Here is a 22,801-nt window from a genome sequence, read left to right as displayed (position 1 = left end):
TATTGGGTGAATACAATTGATATATGTGAAAAACTAAAAACTTTTTATCAAGTGACAGAGATGTTTTCTGAAACATTTTACTCCACAACTAATTTTTACTTTCCAAATATATGTAATATCAAATTAAAGTTAGATGAGTGGTTGAAGAGTCCAAATCCAATTATTCAAGGTATGACAAAAAGATGTTGGAAAAATATGAAAAATATTGAGATACTTGTCATATTATTATGGGGTTTGCTGCTGGATCCTAGATATAAGATGAAGCTTGTTGAATTTTATTTTCCCCTAATTTATGGTGAAAAATAACAATCTAAAGTTGATGAAGTTCAACACAATTATCGTGATTTGTTGGTTGATTACCAATCCAGGGCAACAAAATTATTGGGAAATAGTGGTGGTTCAGGGATTTCTGGGACTTCATGTATTTCTAATATCAATGCATCTTATAGTGATATTTTAGATATGTATGATAAATTTGTTGCTTCAAGTTCAAACCAAGCTGCGTCAAAATCTCTAACTGAGTTGGATATGTATTTGGAAGAAATTGTCTTGCCATGAACTCAATATTTTGATATTCTTAGTTGGTGGAAGACGAATGTGATCAAATAACCAAATTTACGGAAAATGGCAAATGATATTTTAGCTATTCATGCGTCAACTATTGTATCTGACTCCGCTTTTAGCAATAATTGAAGAATAGTTGGTCCTCAATGCCGTAGGCTTAATCCAACGACTTTGGAGGCATTGATGTGCTCGCGAAGATGGTTGTGTGGTGAAGTGGAAGGTAAGTAAATAACAATTTTATTTTGTTATTGTACTTTTATTTTAATTTTGTTATTGTACTTTCTCTTTTTAAATTACATATTTTTACAGTTTTATTTTTTCATTGTATTTTATTTCTTTAATTTTGTAGATAATTCTTCAAGTAGTTTACCAACATGTCTCAGCATTCTTGATGAAGAGGAAGATGATCATGAAGAGTGTGTAATTGAAAAATTGCCTACTCGCTGATTTTATATTGATCTGTTTAAGTTCTGATATGACTTATTTTTGGAGAGTTAATAAATCTTTTTTTTTAAATGAAATTCATTATGTCGTGAAGATACTTTGTTTGTCATTATTAAATATGGTTATAGACATGAATTAGTTTTCTATTGTGTTCTATTTAGATGCTTGTTTGTTTTATAATTCAGTCACGTGAGAAGAAAATTACTGTTTTCATTTAAAAAAATTCAGGACTCACGGGTCTAACTGACCTCGGTTCGTATTCAGTGTGGGACGGGTAATGAGTCAAAGTTTTCTTCATAGAGCCGGTCTTGGGTCTAGTCATACCTGCCTCATTGACATTTTTAATATTATATATAATATTGTTGTCTATACTAAAATACTATCTTAGCTCCGCCATTGAAAGGTGCGTGTTGTTGGATTTTGTTGGCTCATGTATTTCTTATCGGGTAGAAGAAAAAATATTGGATTATAACTCGCTAAGATTAGGTACCCGGTAACCCAATTATTAATAAAAAATGTTATGATATGATAGAGAAAATCAAGTGGTTGGTAAGATTTGGAATATGATATGCAGAATAATTTGTCATATAAATATAAGTACAAAATATGTGTTTATGAGGCATATTGAATAAATTATAGAATTAATATAAATCCAACTATCTAAATTTCCAAATGAATTTTTCGGTTTTATTTAAATATTATGATATGGAATTTTTGATAGTTGAATTTATAAACTGTTGCCTTTACAACTTTAAAGGAATAACATAAATTTACTACATGTCACACAAACACAATGAAATAAAAACTAAAGCTAAAATAACAACAGCCAACGAATTTCTTTCACCAACTCCATAAATTGGGTTTGTTATTTTTCTTCATTTTTTTAAGAGAGTTGTGTTTTGGCAAGGGATCACTTGTGGGGATGACAGTTTTCACACGAAGAAAACCTGAAATGAGACATGTTTGTAGATTTTTCAAATCCTCGAAGAAAATCGAGAACAGATATGAGAATATTATATCATCTTCGAACCCTTCTCGATATGTCTAATAATAATATCATTACTACTGCTAATAACACTGAATTTTCCTAATAATTAACAAAAAGAAAAAAAACTCAAATTCATAATATTTAAATCTCTTTTATGATTTATGATAATTACGTGGTTTCATCTTTTTGTTTATTAAAACTATGAATTAGAAAAATTTGTATTGTTATTAATATTCATATATGTAATTTGATGATTGTATCTATATTCTTTAAGTGATTGAGGACTCTTTTTTTTTTTTTAATGATTCATCCATTATTTGAAGAGGTGATGATGATAATGGTTTAATTCATGTCAAGCCAAGGATGATGATGACAAATTCTGCCTACTTCTTTGTCGTTTTTAGATTATTTGAAGCGACAATAAGAACTAGAGTGAAGATTTAATGTCTACGTAGTCGGGATGAAAATTTTTAGGCCAATATGATAGAACTGGATAGAGGGCTCGAAGGCAACTTAATCCCACGGGGATTAAATGAGGAATATCCGATTAGAAAAAATGAGGATCAAGGCGTGGATGACAAATAATTGTGTGAGACGGTCTCACGGGTCGTATTTTGTGAGACATATTTTTTATTTGGGTCATCCGTGGAAAAATATTAATTTTTATACTAAATGTATTAATTTTTATTGTGAATATCGGTAGGGTTTACCCGTCTCATAGATATCGTGAGACTGTCTCACAAAGACCTACTTAGCGTGGACATGAAAAATATCCCAGCCCCACCACACCTCACCTCACCCTACCCCATTGCCATGTTTAATCACTTGATAAAGAGGAGAATAATCCTCCAAATATGTAAAATAATTTTTCAAACACAAATATTGAATATTTACATGTTTAAATAGATATATAAAAGAATCAAATATTAAGGTACCAAATTTATGCACTAACCAATTATGAATTTTAATAGTGAACTGTGATATCAGTTTTCTAATATTTTAATCGTCTGATAGGTAAGATATGAATAAATAATAATTAGAATCAGGTACATTCAGAATATATACTTCTACCATTAATTCATATTTTTTCGTTGCTTCATATATATACACAGATTTCGAAATTCCATAATTTAAACACATAAATATACAAAGTTGTTCCAATTTAAATCAAATATATGAGCTGAAACAGAAATTCCACTCATAGTAGTTCTTGAAAAAAGTCCATAGAATAAATTTGCAGAAAAACAATTTATGTATATAGGGTGACATCACACAAATAATCGCAAAAAGCCCATGAAACTCGGATAAATTAAAGCCCAATGTAAAATGTATCGGAGAATAGAAAAGATCCAAACATGGCCTTAGCTTGCACGTATAAATAGCATACGTGCTAGGTTTTTATTTATTTGTTTGTTTTCCGAGTGTGTTATCACCATTCTCCTTTCCTCCAACCCTCCCTCCTCTGTAACCCTATCTCTGTGGTTTTACTTTCTCTGATTTGGGGTTTTGGTAGAAAATGAGCAACAACAAGAAGGACGCCTTCAACGTTTCCGATCTCGATGCCGGTAATTCACCTCAGTGGAACCCTAGTTTCGGTTTTTTGTTGATTGGTTGCGCGTTTCGTTTGGTTTTAATGAATTGGATGCTTTCTTGTTTTTGTAGCTTTGAATGCGGAGGGCAGGGATGACCTTGTTAATGTTCTCAAGGTTACTGTTTCTTTCAGTTGTTTTTTTACTTTTGCCGCTCAAATTCTTGACCCTTTTTCATTTTTTCTTCTCCCGGTTCTAGTTGGTGGGTTCATATGTAAATGTTGGACTGTGCAGTGCTGTTATTATTATTATTCTTTTAAATTCGCAGAACAAACTTCAGGATCTTGCTGGTAAGCACTCAGATGTTCTTGAGAATCTTTCCCCCGCTGTCAAGAAACGTGTGGACGTGCTAAAGGAAATTCAGGTTTGCCTCTGTCTGCAGTTGCATTTTATGTTAGCCTGAGATTGGATTTTTTTTTGGCTGCAGTTTCATGTTAAAAAAGTTGATTTTTAGGGAAGAAGTCTGTTCAGTTAAACTATATTAGAATTATGTCCGTATTAGATTAATCTATTCGAATGTCAGTTTCACTTCGTAAATGTGTTAATACCAGCCCTTATTTATGCTATATACTCGTATAAGACTTGAACTCTTCACAAACTTTGTTCTTCCATGGATTAGTCAAATTCTACTAAAGAAGTCATCATCCACTATATTGAATGTAAGTCTATGCAGCTATTCTTTTCCCCTTCACAAACTTTGTTCTTCCATGGATTGGTCAAATTTGAGATACGACCAAATATGTGAAATTTGTGATTCAATAATATATTCTCACTGTGTATCTTATCGATATGCGCCAAAGTATCTTAGTTTATTCAGTCTTCTTACTGATGTGGATGTTAAAACCCTTTCTTTTTGGGTTTAATGCTATTGTTATCTTGTGTTTTCAGGTTCAACATGATGATTTAGAGGCAAATTTTTCAGAGGAAAGAGCAGCACTTGAAGCTAAATATCAAAAGCTGTATCAGCCTCTCTATGTCAAGGTGTGAAAAATTGTGCATTTCAGAGTGCATTTATCTTTGTTTTATTGATTTCATTATTAATAATATTAGATGTTTGCAGAGATACGAAATTGTGAATGGTGTTGAAGTTGGAGGTGCTACAACCGATGCAGAGCCAACAAAACAGGTGGACAATGAGGGCGAAGGTCTGTTTTGATGTCAATTTAGAATTTCATATTAAAGAGGGAATCCTTTATCTTTCTGAAAACTTTTACAAATAATCCAGAAAAAGGAGTTCCTGATTTCTGGCTGATTGCAATGAAGAATAATGAAGTGCTTTCTGAGGAGGTTAGTTGTTTCAGAAAATTACTGATCTCTCTGTATTTTAGGCAGTTTTTACTTAACTTTTTGTCTTTTTCTAATTTTGTTATTTGTGTTGATATCGGTGCCAGATATCTGAGCGTGATGAAGGAGCCCTAAAATTTCTCAAAGATATAAAGTGGTCCAGAGTGGATAATCCCAAAGGGTTCAAGCTTGAATTTTATTTTGATACTAATCCATTCTTCAAGAACTCCCTTCTAACTAAGACTTATCACATGATTGATGAAGATGAACCTATTTTGGAGAAAGCAATCGGGTAATCATTTCTGTTCCATCACCGATGTGCAGTCCTGTCCTACAGGGATGTTTTAAACAGTTATTGAAACTCCTATTCAATATTTTTTTTAAAAAATATGATACTTTGTAGGACGGAGATAGAATGGTATCCTGGAAAATGTTTGACACAAAAGATTCTGAAAAAGAAGCCTAAGAAAGGGTCAAAAAATGCCAAGCCTATTACTAAAACTGAACAGTGTGAAAGTTTCTTCAACTTCTTTAGTCCACCACAAGTCCCCGAGGAGGATGAAGACATTGATGAAGATGCTGTAAGAATTAGGTGATTTATTTCCGGAGATTGCTTATCGAGTGAATTTATTTCTTTAATATTCCGTGTGCTTTTGACAGGCTGAAGAACTCCAAAATTTGATGGAACAAGATTACGACATTGGGTGAGTTTACATGGGTATCCATTTGAATCTTTTTCACCGGGTTCCTTTTAGTAAGCTGAGCTCTCTGTGTGTAGATCAGAAAAATGTTGAATTAAATAACTATTGTAGGAAATTGTTTTGTGGTTGGAACTCTAATGGTTTAAGATCGGGGCTTTGCTGTCTTTATTTTAGCTAATTTTGTGGTTAGAACTTCTATTAAGTTTTATAGGTAAATAAATTTTCATTAAAATATGGAAATTCAAGATCTAATTCTTTTAACGAAACTCAAATGTTTTTAAAGCACAGATATCGACGAAAGGGGAACCTTCTAAGAGATATTTAATGCCATTCCCTCTTATTCTCCCTTGTTTCTCCGGATTAGTGGTTCTTAGGGTGTACAGTGTTTTTATCGCCTGAATTTCATATGGTGGGGGAAACTTTTTAATTTTGATATGAAAATGGAAATTTTGGGTTACTTTTTTATATCTGTAGCCATATCACGTTGTTCCTGCCTAGTTTCTTTTTATTATTATTCTTTAGGCACACTTGTGACTTGTCTCGTTAAATTATTATTTGTATCTCCTTTAAAATAAGTCTCTCTTTAAAATGTGGACTGATTTTGTGTAGGTCGACTATTAGAGACAAAATTATTCCTCATGCAGTATCATGGTTCACTGGCGAGGCTGCTCAGGACGAGTATGATGATATCGAGGAAGAAGACGATGATCTTGATGGAGATGAAGACGAGGAAGACGAAGAAGACGAAGAAGATGACGATGAAGAAGACGAAGAAGAGGAAGAAGATGAAAAGAAGACCCGGAAGAAGGTCATATAACATTTCTTCTTGTAATCTTAGTGTCATTTGGTAAAATTTATTCCATTCAGAACCTAGTATTTGACTGATTGATCCTTTTGTTCTATTTGTTTCCAATTTACAGTCACCAGCATCACGCAAGGTGTGATTCTTTACTTCTCAAATTTTTTATTCTTTTTAATGTGCCGCAAATAAATCCTGATAATTCGTTTATCTGATAACTTACAGAAGAGCGGAAGGGCGCCTGCTATCCATGCACAGCAAGGTGAAAGGCCTCCCGAATGCAAGCAGCAATAGCTGTTGAATTGTGTCTATCAGAATTCCATATTGTTGTGGCTTTGTTTGTGTTCGATCATGCCAGAGGCTGTTACAAATCACCATAGATTTACGCCCTTGCGAGCAGCCTTGAGAGTCTATTCCTCATTTTTCTTCGGATCAGCTGAAGATTATTTCTTTTTTGTTCGCTTTTTTTGGGATTATTGTTCTGTGAGGTAATGTTGAAGTAGTGGAGTTGTCTTGTGGCTTGCCAACTGCTTGTTGCATGGAGACAAGCATAGCGCTCTTATAATTTTGTATTAATGATGGTTGAGGGTTCTTTTTGAATTTCAATGATTACATTGTTTGTCTTTCTAAATCAATCTTAACTAAATAAAGAAAAAAATTAGATGAAATGCGCAATTTAAATATTTTTCTTTAAAAAAACCTTTTCACAAGTTTTACCCTTAAGTTGGTGTTTTAAAATTTGAAAATTACTCACCCCTTTATGTTTGTTGATTTCTTTCTTTTTTTAAGACAACGAACAACTTCTAACATATGATTTCGGTAAACACACGGTAGAATGGATAAAGCATATGATCTCGTGGGTGGTGGTTATAGAGATAGGTAAAAACTTGTGTGAGACGGTTTCACGGGTTGTATTTTGTATAAGAGTCATCCATGAAAAAATATTACTTTTTATGTTAAGAGTATTATTTTTTATTTTGAATATCGGTATAGTTGACCCGTCTCACAGATAAAGATTCGTGAGATCGTCTCACAAAAGACCTACCTATTCATCGAGATAAGCTCGGGTCCTCGGGATTTTGAAGAGAGAAATTACTAAAAATACGAAATTTTAAATAATTGTCCGAAGCAGCACATAACAGAAGAAGAGTGAATCGAATACCATCCCCCACGTTCCATTGTGTAAAAAACATTTTGATTTTTTACAATGTATGATGTTGGAAAACTTGCCCATTTTCATACTAGTGGCCATTGTCCAATTTTATTGAGAAATACGAGAGATATCAGTACGGTAAAGTTCATGCTATCACAAGGATACTACCCTAATGCTAAATCCAAATGTTTAAAATTGATTTGTACATATGAGATCTGTAATAACAAAATTAAAATTGAATATTTAAATGTAGTGCGAAGATACTACCTTTATATTAACATCTAATCAGCTGAAGTTATTTGCAATTCAAATGTGCTACATTGTGGTAGATATGGTTAGTAGCCTTGCTTTGACAAAAATTTGTGTGATACGGTCTCACGGGTCGTATTTTGTGAGACGGATCTCTTATTTGGATCATCCACGAAAAAATATTACTTTTTATGTTAAGAGTATAACTTTTTATTGTGAATATCGGTAGGTTGATCCGTCTCACATGTAAAGATTTGTGAGACCGTCTAATAAGAGACTTACTCCCTTGCTTTAACCAGTCTCGAATTACATGCGGAAAGTTCTTTATATCATTTGAGCGTGTCTCGATCATTAATTATTTATGGATTATTATTCTATATCAGATCCAATTATTTCAATGAATCCAATATCTATATAATATCACTATTCAACCCAAGCACAAACTTAAACATTTTCAACCTTTATATTTTCTATATTTTTATAAATATTTACGTATAAATATTTTTCGAATTTTTGCGTACATTTTCTCATTTTATTTCTATTTTTTTACCAAAGATTCAGCAGACCAAATTTGTTACCGTCATTGTTTTTCTCCTTCCCCACTGCTTCTTGGGTGGTGACGCCAGGTTCCGTATTCCAACACACTACGTAAATATGCTTTCGAGTCAATTTTTTAGATGATTATATTCTAGATTCCCCATAAATATGCTAATTATTTTGAATAACGGGCTCTCAAATTTGGCTAGCCAAAGATTCATATTTCCACAGGTCAACTTGTCTTCCGACAACCTCAAGATCCAATTCAAAAGAAGCACCATTGTTGCTGAAAACCCAGGTGAAAAAGTCCTCTAAATCTTTGTTTTGGTTTGTGTTAGAAAAAGGGTTGTTTTTGTTGAAAGATTGATTTTTTAGCACCGATGTTTATTTGGGTGTTGGTATTCTTTGTAATTAATTTTTATTACTTTGCTATTGTAATCTGAGGAGTGAAATCGTCTGCACCAGCTCCACTTTTTGCAATATCCCCTACTACACAAATATACATGTTCATAATAATTTCAGTCATGGACAATATTTGCTTGCTTAAAAAATCATGGGTGTGTGTGTAGCAAAAATGAGATGCAAATTGGACCAATGAGTTTTATTCCGTAATCTGCCGCAGCAAGAGGACTAAGCCACTAAGAAGTGTCATTTTTCAGCATGATCTGTACCTAACTTTGTTGGCAACTAATGGTTTTGATCTTGTATAGATATTATTGTCTAAGTTACTTGCAAGTGTCAAGTTAGTTGATCTGAAAAGCCAAGCCAATGAATAAATTGCGGAATTCTGTGGAATGATACTCCAAATAATATGGACTCGATCTCCTTGTTAAATAATAGCTATGTCCTAAATCAAGCAATTATTTTATTTCTCTCTTTTGTAGAGAAACATGAATGAAATGTTTAAGTCCGTTCTTGCCAAAGTAGGAAGTATTTATCTCGAGTTGAGTTGAAAAGGGTCTCTACTCTTGTTGGTATTTGGTGGGTGCGGGGATGGCATGTTTATGAAGGCATGAAAGCTATGACAATTTATGACTGCAACCTTCAATTGCCACTAAGTGATCGATGTTTATCTTGTACGAACCCCGCCACTGGATATCCTTATGCTTGATATAATGTTGTGGTTTAAGCAAGTTATTCTGTGTGAAACCAAATAGTGCTGGTGGATGGTTGAGAATATTGATGAGAAATGAGCGGACACAGTATATCGCATCCTAAGATTGACTGCGATTACTTGAAATTCAACCTGCACTCAATCTATATCACTTAAAAGACTTGTAACGAGAAAGAATTGTGTTGCCTTAGGTTACGAAGGTTCATGGAGCCAAAAATACCTTACAGTCTCATTTTCTTTTTTCTTTATGTTCTTTTAGCTGTTAAATATTTAGAAAAGTTTGTTCTTTGAAGCTCTCTCTCTTTCCATTAAAAACTTATCCAAGGTTATTGAGAAGTGGACTTGCACTGTGGGTTTTCTTTAATGATATCTCAAAGTTACTGTATGCGGGTTTTGGAATAGAAGATATACCTCCTCTGTCTTCACCATCATACCCGAAAGATCATATGAATTCTTGACTCTTGACATATCACTGATCAGTGGAATTTATATTTCAGTTGCTATGCAGCAGAAAATTACAATATCAAACAAGCGTGGCGAAAAACTTTTTGGTGTTTTGCATGAGACCGGATCACCAAAAGTTGTGGTTTTGTGCCATGGTTTTCGATCCTCAAAGGTTGGAAGGATGCTTTGATTTTGTTATTTTTTGCAATACAATGTTTCTTCCCACTCTGATTAATGACAGTGAGATTGTTCATCGGTAATTGATGAATCTCGTGTTTTAGACTGCAGATTATTGAAGGAAAACTTCTTGAAGACATTTATCATTTTTATTATTGTTTCTACTTTCTATTTTTTGCAGACTTCTTGCTCTTCATATTATGTTCTCTGTTGCCTTTGATTTCATTATTTTATGCTTCTCTTTACCCCTGCACACTATGTACTATATCTTAGGAAACCTAATAATCTATTAAAAACTGTCTCTGTACCAGTGTCTCACAGAGTTAAAATTTCGAGTTTATATTGTTGAATTCTTCTTAATATACTTTATATGCTTGTTGGATGTGCAAATGACAAAGATACAATCATGTCTGTAGGATACGATCATAAGATACCTGTAGATATAAGTAAATATATTCTAAAATTCCTGGAGGACTAACAGGGCGAACTGCTAGTTTTCGGATACGAGATATCCACCCTAGTCATTATTGTCGTATTTGCCCAATTGACATTTTAACACAATTAGAATGATCCTAATTTAGTCTAATTAAACCATAACATTATTCATCCACCTTAAAACGGTATATTTGTCTTTTTTCTTGGAAAAATATGTAGAATTTTCAGCAGTAATGATATCGATCAACCACATGAGCTACGATATAATCATGGACATATGGCTTTACTTTTCTAAGCCGCATGCAGTTATTTTGTTGTCCTACTCATAGAATTTGGCTCCTATGGTTGGGTAAATCGATAGATAATTTTTTCCGCAGTTTGTTAACAACCATGGTGGTAGTTGATGTGAGGTTACATCTAACTTAGTTTAATATTTGCAGGAGTACGACACCATGGTCAACCTTGCTCAAGTTTTAGAAAACAATGGAATCAGTGCTTTTCGCTTTGATTTTTCTGGAAACGGGTAAGGTCTCCAATCATGGGGTGCTAGCTATATTTTTTGTAAAATGATTTCTTATGAAATTATGATTTCGACCTTAATTGAAACAATATGATTGATGCACATTGTTATTGTTGGATATTAATAGCAAATATTATTAAGATATTTGGTTGATTAGGATAACGGTGTTAGTATTTAAAAAGAGTTGTCTAATAGGTTGTTAGTATTATATCTTTTACTTAATGGTATCAGAGCCTTTGAAAGGTCCATGGTATAATACGGTCGTATGGCATTTGCATCCGATGATTCCTCCTCGCCTTCAAATGGCACGCTGGTTATCTCTGATAATACACCCATTCCAATCACCAGCCATAAATTGAATGGCCAAAATTATCTTCAACGGTCCCAATATGTGACGATGTTTATATGCGGGAAGGGCAAGGGTGACATATTATCAGGTGCTAGTCACTGCCCTGCAAAGGATGATGCCAGATTTAAAATTTCGAAGGCCGAAAACAACATGGTCGTGCCCTGGCTCATTAACTCCATGGCCCCCCGATATTGGAGAAAATTTTCTGCTCTATCCCACAACGAAAGAGATCTGGGAGGCTGCCCGAGACACCTACTCCTGCAATGACATTGTCGAGTTATTTGAGATGGAAAGCACCCTTCATGACTTAAAACAAGGGGATGCACCAGTCACCCATTACTTCACCTCACTCACTTGCTCCTGCAGCAATTAGATTTGTTTGAAGTGTTCGAGTGGAAATTCCCAGATGATGAAAAACTTACGAGATTATTGTTGAAAAGAAACGAGTGTTTAAGTTCTTAATGGACCTCAAGCTTGCGCGAGGCGTTATCTGAAGTACACCATGATGAGAGCAGAAAGAAACTGTCAGGGACTCAATCCATGGGGCCCAGCTCAACTCAAACAAGAATCGAGCAGCAAAAATCAAGGATGTGCTATATCAAAGGTTTACTCATGGGAAGTTTAGAAAATAAGGAATTGGATTGATTGAATTTATTTACTTTTCTTTAATAAATGCTAGGATCTCGAGCCTAGATAGGGGAATAATGAGCATATTTATTGGATGCCAATTTAATGCTTATCTTGTATTTAAATGGCTGTTGATGAAAGGAATATGACATTTTGTTTTTCTCAAAAAATATAGCTAATATTGAGATCGCGAGGTTATCTCAAACGAGCCTCGAACATCCAAAAAAATAGGTAGACAAGGTAGAAAAAACCATAAACAAATCTCAGAAACAAATCTCAGAGTTAAACGATCAACCCCTTCACCTGTCCATAACATGATCCTTTATTTGTGCTCATAACCAGTTGGTATCAGAGCCGGTAGTTATGGGTGATTTGCAAGCAATCCAAGTTATCCAACAACAACTAACGACCTTCTTCAACCTGTTCAATCCGAAAGAGAAGACCAAGCACGCAAACAAGATGAACAAGAACGCACACAACAAGATCTGCACAAAAAGCTTGAAGAATTGGCTGCTCAAGTGTCAAAAACTAGCTAGGACGGTGAGGATAGCAGCGGAGGATCTGATTAACGCACAAGAGATCAACGCAAATCAAATGAGCTGGTAACTCGAATCAATTCATACCCAAATATTCGAGGATGGATTTCCCGACCTATGATGGTTCAACCAATCCCATTAGTTGGATAATCCGATGTGAACATTTTTTCTGCCATCAACGCACGCCCAAAGACAAGCCGTGGGGCTCGCGTGTCTTTTCATCTTGAAAGAGACGCTCAACGGTGGTTCTTAGAACTTGAGCGAGCTCGACCCGATCTTACGTTAGAGTTTTTCGCACAGGTACTGCCACGTGAGGTTTGGGCCACCGATTCGCACCAACAAATTGAGAGAACTATCGAAATTGCAACAAATAGGAACGGTAGGAGAATACCGACATCGATTTGAGCAACTTCCAGCACAAGCTTCCTCACGAGCGAGCAATAAATGGAAATTTTCATTAGCGGCCTACAAGAATACATTGCGATTGAGGTAAACATTCACCACTCAAAAGATTTAACAACTGTTATGGACCTGGCCCGTTTGTTTGAAAGACGCACATGAAGCCTACGACAAGAGCCCAATTATCCAAAAAGACATACCATCCCAATAAACAGGCTCATCGATCACAAGGCAATTGAGCGGATCAGAGATGGAGGAATGACGCTCAAGAGGGTTGTGCTTTAACTCTGATGAACTCTTCGTTCCAGGACATCGTTGCAAACGATTGTTTCACCTAGAAGTGGTCGAGAACAGCGACCCAGAATATGAAGTTGACAAGATTAACCCAGACGATCCAGACATCTCTCTTCACGTCATTACGGCAATCAGTAACGCCCAAACTATACAAATAATAGGATACATCCATTCGATGTCTCTCCATCTCCTTATTGATTCCGGCGGTACTCGCTGTTTCTTAAACTCCAAGTTGGTCTCACAATTGAACCTTGAAATATCGCAACGAGGAGACATATCTGTGAAGGTCGCAAATGGGAAGCATCTACCATGTTCGAGAATGTGTTTGGCTGTTTCGATCCAACTGGAGAAGCATATCTTCCATGTTGATTTTTACGTCCTCACACTAGGAGAATTTGGCGCTGTCATGGGAGTAAATTGTCCGCTCCCGAGGAAGTATCACGTGGGATTATGACAAAATGCAGATGTAGTTTGTAAGGGAGGGCATGCTAGTTACTTGGCACGGAGACTCATCCTACGTTCCGTCACACCGAAACCTCTCAGCAACTATACTAGATGAGGCACCCCCTACATAGCTACAACACCTTCTGGAAACCCCAATCCGACGGACAAAGCGAGGCGATAAAGCGCATTCAAGAAATGTACTTGAGGTGCTTTACAAGTGATCAACCGAAGAAATGGTTTGAATGGCTAGCTTGGGCTGAATTTTGCTATAACACAAGCTTTCACACAGCTCTTAAGGCCAATCTTTTTGAGATCATTTATGGTCGCCAACCATCAAGCCTTCTGTCTTATCTCCCTGGCCAGGCACGTCTGAAGGCCGTGGATCACGAACTGCAACATTGTGACCAACTTTTACGTCAAGCTCGTGATCACTTGCTACAAGCTTAAAATGTTATGAAACTGCATTATGACAAGAAACACAGGGAAGTGGAGTTCAAGAAAGGGGATATGGTACTTCTCAAGCTTTCGACCTATCGACAGCAAAGCTTAGCATCCTAGAGGCAATGCAAAGCTTTCCCCTCGCTAGTGCGGTCCATTTAAGGTGTTCGCCAAAGTAAGGCAAGTGGCTTACAAGCTACACTTTCCAGAGAACTCCAGGTCCTACCCAATTTTTCATGTCTCATAATTAAAGAAGTTTAAGAGAGGTTCCTTCTCCAACCCAGAATTCCCCACCCCCCCGCGGAAGCATTTCATCCTTCACCAATGGGAGTACTGGACAAACGCATGAACCAAGACTAATTTGAGGTCTTAGTGCATTGGGAGGGCCTGTCACCTGCAGAAGCTTCTTGGGAGGATGGTGCCATGCTCACAGCTCACTTTCCCTCTTTCGTGTTTGAGGACAACCATGATTTCCAAGGGGGAGCAGATGTCACGGACTCAATCCATGGGGCCCAGCCCAACTCAAACAAGAATCGAGCAGCAACAATCAGGGATGTGCTATATCAAATATTTACTCATGGGAAGTTTATAAAATAAAGAATTGGATTTGTTGAATTTTATTTACTTCCCTTTGGTGAGTGCTAGGATCTCGAGCCTAGATATGGGAATAATGGGAGATTTCTTGGATGCCAATTTAATGCTTATGTTGTATTTAAATGACTGCTGATGAAAAGAAAAAAACATTCAGTTTTTCTCAAAAAAAATATAGCTAATATTGAGATTGCGAGATTCTCTCAAACAAGTCTCGAACATCCAAAAAAATAGGTAGACAAGGTAGAAAAAGCCATAAACAAATTTCAGAGTTAAACGATCAACCCCTTCACCTGCTCATAACCCGATCTTTTACCCGTGCTCATAACAGAAACTAATGTTGGCTTTGGCCTCTCATCGCGTCCCTCCCCATGCGTCCTCCACTATCGACTCTTCCTCCCAATTTCTTGGGCCTAATTCCCAATTCATTGCTTCCAACAATATGCGGAATGGCCGACCTTGGTGTGACAATTGCAAGAAACCAAACACACTTGGAGACTTGTTGGAGGATTCATGGCAAGCCTGTTAACTGGAAGCCAACCTGGGAGAGACGTGCCAATTCTGTTACTGCAGACTTTTGGAGGGTACTTCAATTGACCAGCAACCATTCTCTAAGGAACAAATTGAGATGCTGCTCAAACTTTTCAATCAGACAGCTCCAAATAAGGTATCATTTCTACAGCTTTATTAACGCAGCACATGTTATCTGATTTTTGGATCATTGATTCCGGTGCATCAGTGCATATACGGGGAATATGAAATTCTTCCAAGAGTATCGCCCGTACTAGGCCTCCTCGGCTCCTCCTTAAAAATTGTAAATGGGTCGTGCTCTAAAGTGTTGGGTTTAGGAACAATTCCTATATCAAGAAATTGTTCTTTACATTCTATTTTGTTTGTCCTCAACCTTGATTGTAATTTTTGTCAGTAAGCTGTTTGACTCGGGATCTTAAGTGCATCACTCATTATACGAATGATTCTGGTGTTTTTCACGACTTGGCATCGGGGAAGAAGATTGACAATACTGAATTTTGGGACGCGGTGTATCTTCTCAAATTGTCGTCAGTTTCCTCCCCTCTAAACTTGAGCAACACTTGAGCTTTGTTTTTTGATTCTTTAACTTATTCAATTGAGAATAATGATGTTTTGTCATGGCAATTTCGATTAGGGCAACCAAACTTTCTATATCTTGAAAAATTGTCCCTTTGTTTGTAATAAAAATTTCAGGTTTATTCGTTGTGATGTGTGCCAATTGTCGAAACATACACGTGCTACTTTCTCACCACAAACATATAAGCCATACCATCTTTTTTCACTAATCCATAGTGACATCCAGGGTCTTTAATATTCTCGCTAGTTCTTACGTTTTATTGACGATCATACTCGTGTCTCTTGGGTCTTCTTGATTGAGGACAAATATGTGACATCTATGCTTTTCAAATGATTCAATGTCATGATCCAAACCCAATTGTCGACCTTTATTAATATCTTGAAAACTGACAGATCCCGAGATTACTTCATTTCCACTCTAGGAACCTACCTCCAAAACCAAGTTATAGTCCACCAAATCTCATGTGTCTATACCCCCAACAAAATGGGGTTTCTGAGCTAAAGAATCCTCACTTACTTGAAGTGGCCAGATCACTGTTCTTTACATATCTTATCAACAAATCATCTTGTGTCCTCCATTACAAAGGCCCTATCCAGACACTTCGGGATTCCTTTCCTTCCACACACCTAATTCACAATATTCCCTTGAAAATTTTTGGTTGCTCAACTTTTATGCACTTACATGATCATGGTAAACTCGATCCTCGGGCGATCAAATGACTTTTCCTTGGGTATTCACCAAATCAAATAGGGTACAAATGTTACTCCCTAGTTACAAAAAAAAAATTTACACCTCTATGGATGTCACATTTTCTGGGTATGAAAATAGTTGGATGTAAATGGATTTTCTCAGTGAAACACAAAGTTGAAGGTAGCATAGAAAAATTTAAAGCTCGACTGGTAGCAAAAGGATGCACACAATCATATTGGATCGATTACCAAGAAACATTTGCTCATATTGCCAGTCTCAATACCATCCGAGTTCGTTTATCACTTGTTGCAAACTTGGATTGGTCGTTGTCTCAAAGAAAATACATGTTAGACCTCTTGGAAATTGAAATTTTGGGGAGGAAGCCAGTTGACACTCTTGTGGATGCTAATGTGATACTCACATCTGGGAATGACTGTCCACTGTTTGACAAAGGGAGATATCAAATATTAGTTGGCAAATTAATCTCTCTCTCGCACACACGACTGAATATTGGATTTTCTGTGAGTGTCATGAATCGCTCGACAGAGGACCACATGAATGCAATATACCTAGTATTGAGATATCTCAAAAGAAACCCAATAAATGATTATGCTTCAAAAGTCCTCAGTCAAAAACTTCGAAGTGTATAATGATGCTGATTGGGTTGGATCGCTTACTGATAGGCGATCAACTTTAGGATATTGCACATTTGTGTGGGGGAACTTAGTAACTTGGAGAGTAAGAAGCAGTCTATAGCGGCACGCAGCATCGTGGAAACAGAATACAGAGCTTTAGCACATGGCCTATGAGGGAATGTGGCTGAACATACTACTCACTGAATTGAAACTTGAAGATGGTCATCCCTTTAAAATGATGTGTGAGAATCAAGCAGCTATGAGTATAGCCAAGAATCAAGTTCACCACGATCGAACAAATCACATTGTGATAAACCTACTCTTTATAAATGAGAAGATTGAGAAGAAAGTCATTGATCTCAACTACATCCCTTCTCACTTGCTGCAAATCACGGATATTCTCTTCACCGGCCAAACTTTGAAGACATGAATTCTAAGTTGGGCATGATCAACATATATGACCCTAACTTGAGGGGGAATGTTAGATATTAATAACATATAATCCAGATAATTGGCGGATTTGGATAATTGTGTTTGTATTTAAAAAGAGTTATCTGATAGGTTGTTAGTGGAATTTCTTTTCGTGATAAGACTCTTAGGTTGATCTATATAAACCTGTATCTAGCACCTGTTTATTATTCAATGGAATAAAACTTTCTGCACTTCCCAACCTATGAGTATTCCATCTTTTACTTCAGTTAGCTTTAATTTTTGCCTCCCATGACCGTGGTCGGCACAAAAGTTTCCTGATAGGTTTAAGCCAAATGTATTACGTTCCATCATATTTGGTATGGTGAGTGACAATAAGATGGCGGGAGCAAATAACCTGATATACCCGAGTTAATTTTTTTTATAAATGTTGTTGCAGATCGAGAACTAGTTCCTTCTTTCATATCCAACTCATCTTAATACTATGCTACATTTTTCCTCTGCCTCATAAACATCTAAAATTTGTTTAATTTTTAATGCTTGAGTAACATTCTGCTGATTTACTTGGTTGTACGCTTTTATCCTATTTGCAGGGAAAGCGAAGGTTCATTTCATTTTGGCAACTACTTAAGTGAAGCTGAAGACCTGAGAGCTGTTACTGAATACTTCAAAAGTATAAAACGTGCTGCAGTTGTGGTTCTTGGGCACAGTAAAGGTCGTATCAACTTGTATCCAAAACTGAGTATCTTGTATGTTTCCATTACCTGTTGGAAATACCAAGTGAGTGGAAATACCAGCTGAGCCTGAGACCTCTCTCTCATTTTATTTGACCTGCGATACCATCATTGCTAGACACCCGGCACCTGCTTCTCTCAAATGATTTTTTGTCATGTTCATTCTCATAAGCTTACGATTTTCCATGATTTGACAATTTCTACAATTTCCATGGTACAAATGTTTCCTTCTACCTGGTTTGCCATACAATACATCCTTCCCTTTTCAAAATCTCAGACCCACACACAGACATGCATTACTTACCTACAAATGTTTCATACTTTTCTTCTGGTTCTTTTCTTTACTCCAAGTACCCCTACCTTTTGTTACCAAATCCAAAAAAACTAGAACCAAGTCTTTATGCGTGTTGTTGTTTTTCAATAGACACGTTAATATGTGTACATATAATGAAATGCACAACTAAGTGTATCTAGCTATTACTGATTATTTGTTTGACAAGCTTGTATCAAATGATTCATTTGGATTATCTGACAGGCGACATCATAGTCTGACTCGGCGGCTTATATACTTCAGAGAGGGGGATTCTCGAACTTACTCGTTGAGTCTAGAGAAAAGCATTCTTGAATTTGTCTTGTTTCCATTTATATTTTTCTCGAGTAATTTTTTATTAGCTGGAATGTCCTTCAATTTAGCTAACTGGAAATTCATGCAAGGTAGTAATATGGTCGAGGGCTATAAGTTTGCTACAATATGGACATTTAGGCCTATTTTATTTTAGTCCGAAGGAAATGCTTTCAAATTGAGTTTTGTTTGTCTTCGCTCTTTTTTTGTTTCATGGTTAGTTTGGTCTTTCTTTAAATTTTCAAACTACAACTTTAGTGGAGCGGTGGATGATTATGTGTTTCCTAAGAGTGAAAAATACCCCTTTCCTTCTAAAACAACAGAACCTTATAAGAAAAAATCCATGCTAAAACTGGATCTATTGTTCCTCTCACTTGTAGTGTTTTGCTTTGTGATTATGGCATATAATTTGTCCCACAATCCTTCTTTTAACACTCAATTGTGCTAAGGCTTCAAAATTCGATCTGTTGATTCTCCTTGCATTTTTTGTTATCACATGTTGCAGGTGGGAATGTTGTCCTCCTGTATGCATCTAAATATCATGACATTCCTGCTGTCGTGAATGTCTCTGGTCGTTATGATCTCAAGAGAGGCCTTGAAGAACGGCTGGGTAAAAATTTTTTAGAAAGACTCAACAAGGAAGGTTATATTGATATTAAAACGGGAACAGGTAATCAATCACACACTTTTTTAGGTGATGACTCCTGCTTGTTTTTTCCAAACTTGATGTTGAATATTGTGACCCTACACTCAAGCATCATTTGTGCTTTAGGAGATGTCGCTAATAAAAATTTAGACATTTCATAATGACGTAAAATTTATGAGCCTTCATTTTTTTCTTTTAATATATTTAGTTCCAATTTCAATTACTTCAGAATTCCAAAACCACCAGAAAAAAAAAAGGAAAGAAGAAGAATTTCAAAACCTACTGTTTAAACCTGAAGGATAGCTTTCCTGAGTTTGATAGTTCTCTTTTGCACAAGTCTAATAACCCGTTTGATGAGAGGCAACAGAAATCTGAAAAAAGGTAAAAAAAAATGAATGCCTTTCATCTGAGGGATTCGTTGTGGTTTCCACTTCTGCTGTGTATTAGTAAACAGTAATTTGTTTCTTTTGCAACATTTTACCAGTCAGAGAAGTATATTGTCATGCAGTAGGGGTGTTCACGGTTTGGTTCGGTTTAGATAAAGATTCGAACCCAACCAATGAAACCATATTATATTAGTTTTACAAAATTTTAAACCAAACCAAACCATGGGTTTTTTATATCCATACCAAACTATATCATAAATTTCGGTTTGGTTTGGTATGGACTGGTTTGGAAGATTAATTTTAAGTTTTGAGCTTCATATTGAATTAATACATATGATATTGTAATTCAGAAGAAAAAAAAATTGATACTTGATAGAAGTTGAGATACAATTAATTAAAAATTGATTATAAGTAAAATACAGTTAATTAGAATACTTATGCAGGTTTCAGAATTTTGCAACTTATAAAAAATCTTAATTTTTAGAGATGTGGACATGTTTATTTGGGTTAAAATATGCAATAAATAAGTTATTAATGTATTAGATTGTTTCAGAGCTCATTGATAATATAATACAATTTAAAAACAAATAAAATATTTCCATATCCAAGAAAATAGCACTAAATTAACAAAATTTATTTATGTAATTGATTTGGATTAGTTTGGTACGGTTTATATTTATCTAACCTAAAATTTGAAATAAACCAAATTTTCGGTTTAGTTGATTATAAATCAATTCAAACTGTGATTGATTAAAAACCTATCCAAACCATACGGTTTGGTTTGGTTCAAGCGTTTGGTTCGGTTTCTAAACACTTCTATCATGGAGTACTGAACTATCTCTGTTGGTTATGAGCACTGTACTTTATTTCATTGCTTTTCCTCAATTTGAGATATGTACATCTGTAAGAGTTTCATTGAGAAATGAGAATGGCTTGATAATATTATTTGTAGCACACATGGGCTTTTGACTGACAAAGTTACCTCACTCATTTCTTTTCATAGGAGAAGTAGATTATCAAGTCACCAAGGAAAGTTTGATGGATCGATTAAATACAAACATGCATGAAGCATGTCTTTCGATTGACAAGGGATGCAGGTAATGATGATGCCGATTTTTTCTGATGATATGCTCGTTTGGTCGTAGCACATTCAACTGGAAAAAAGTTAGCCACCTTTAGATTTTACCCATTATTACCTCTTTCTAAAATTTCTAATTCATCCTCCGCAATTTGTCACGTATTCTGGAATGAGCGAAAATATTGTTTCCACAGTCAGGTCGTGAATTTTTTATCATAAGACGAAAAAATTAACCACTGGTTTGTCATCATGGGTTTGCATCTGCATAATTCAACGAGATTCTGGTGATCACGTCATACTACATTGTTGGCTTCCAAGTGCTTGGCCATAAATCTTGAAAATAATGCACGGGAACTTGTCTACTTTTCGAAATGCGTTTATAGGGTATTGACAGTCCATGGATCAGTTGATGAAATTATTCCAGTTGAAGATGCTCTGGAGTTCGCCAAGATCATACCGAACCACCAGTTGCAAATTGTAGATGGGGCCAATCATGGATACACTTCACATCAAGATAATTATCTTCAGCCGTTTTGCCTTTCATAAAGGAATGCATGCAGCAGGCTGAAGAAGTCTCCGAATAGGAGACTGAAATGTTTACTTTGAAGTATGCAGTATTTTTACAAATTTATCTTCCGATAACGAGCTCGTGGTTCTTGAAAATTTGACAATTGGGCTCATCCGGAACCCCTCTCCTCTCTTAAGAGAGAAGATTGGTAAAACTTGGTTGGTGTGATCAAACAGTATTGTTTATTAAGTCAAATGACATTCAGTGCCCATCCATCATTCTTCAACAATCTATCTTGTCTGATATGCGGTGAATGATAGAAGGTGGATATTTTCTTCAGTGTCATTTTTTTCTTATGTAAACCCAGTATGTTCCAGATATCAAGAATTTAATAGACGAGAATAAAATATACCGTGTTGGACGTAATTTATTTTGTACGATAATGTTGCTCTTAAGTGATGTGATGAGTGCTCGAAATTTTTTATGGTTGCTTGCATCATTGTGAGTGATCTTATTACCTTGTCTTGAGTCCATTCTGAGTGTTGCTCTTCTGGAAAAAGATCAACCTTTGCTTCAAACTCAAGTAGATCACTAGTACCCATCACAGGAGATGAGCATGATTTTCTGTTTCGTGTTTGAAATTCAGGGACTTGCTTCAAACCAAAACTTGCACTTCTGTTCAAAGATCATGGCACCATACATACCAATTAGGTAATCTTGGTTCGTTATGGTTGATTTCATGGTGGCATAATGTAATTATCTCATGCTAGATTTAGAGTAAGTCTCTTGTGAACTCTACTGATATTCACAATAAAAAATAATACTCTTAACATTAAAAGTAATAATTTTTCATAGATGACCCAAATAAAAGATCCGTCTCACAAAATATGACTCGTGAGATTGTTTCATACAAGTTTTTGTCCTAGATCTAACAGTCCAATTTTAATTTGGAATCATTTGGATCTTGTACGAGGGTATGGCCATTGTTCTAGCATTTCGATTAACTATTCGTATTCTAGAGAACTATATCAGCTCCAACTTGTATTTGAACATGGTTTTTGGCTGCACTATTGAACTAGCCTACCTACAAAATAGTTCCCTGACATGGGATCAAGTCGAAAAACACCCGACCCGATTAATTTGGTTGTCAACTATTTCGGGTCAGACAGCTGATTTATGCCATGCAAACCTGATTACAAAGATAACATCCTCTAGTATTATTATTATTTATATCTCGGCACACGCGTTTCATGTTTGTACAATCATTTTTTTTAAAAAAAAATCAACTT

General features: G+C 35.7%; 2 protein-coding genes across 2 annotated transcripts; both read left to right on the top strand.

The window, feature by feature from the left end:
- Positions 1-3,400: 3,400 nt before the first annotated feature.
- LOC142505528 (nucleosome assembly protein 1;2-like) lies at positions 3,401-7,000 on the top strand. The gene is made up of 12 exons (XM_075618550.1): positions 3,401-3,561; positions 3,659-3,702; positions 3,854-3,949; positions 4,474-4,566; positions 4,646-4,730; positions 4,811-4,872; positions 4,977-5,161; positions 5,273-5,450; positions 5,530-5,573; positions 6,180-6,378; positions 6,491-6,508; positions 6,595-7,000. The coding sequence occupies exons 1-12, from the start codon at positions 3,513-3,515 to the stop codon at positions 6,661-6,663; spliced, it is 1,122 nt and encodes a 373-aa protein (XP_075474665.1). The 5' UTR covers positions 3,401-3,512; the 3' UTR covers positions 6,664-7,000.
- A 1,331-nt stretch (positions 7,001-8,331) lies between these two features.
- On the top strand, positions 8,332-21,851 carry LOC142504790 (putative uncharacterized protein YDL057W). Its single transcript, XM_075617597.1, is given in 9 exon segments — positions 8,332-8,419; positions 8,540-8,606; positions 9,920-10,038; positions 10,919-11,001; positions 18,132-18,253; positions 19,400-19,564; positions 20,930-21,023; positions 21,388-21,518; positions 21,521-21,851. Coding segments are annotated over 7 exon segments (777 nt in total). The 5' UTR covers positions 8,332-8,419; positions 8,540-8,606; positions 9,920-9,924; the 3' UTR covers positions 21,589-21,851.
- Positions 21,852-22,801: the final 950 nt, after the last annotated feature.

Source organism: Primulina tabacum, chromosome 10, assembly GCF_025594145.1.
Source record: "Primulina tabacum isolate GXHZ01 chromosome 10, ASM2559414v2, whole genome shotgun sequence".
Classification (NCBI taxonomy): domain Eukaryota; kingdom Viridiplantae; phylum Streptophyta; class Magnoliopsida; order Lamiales; family Gesneriaceae; genus Primulina; species Primulina tabacum.
Note: the sequence above shows the minus strand (reverse complement) of the source record. Positions and strands in the feature narration are given on the sequence as shown.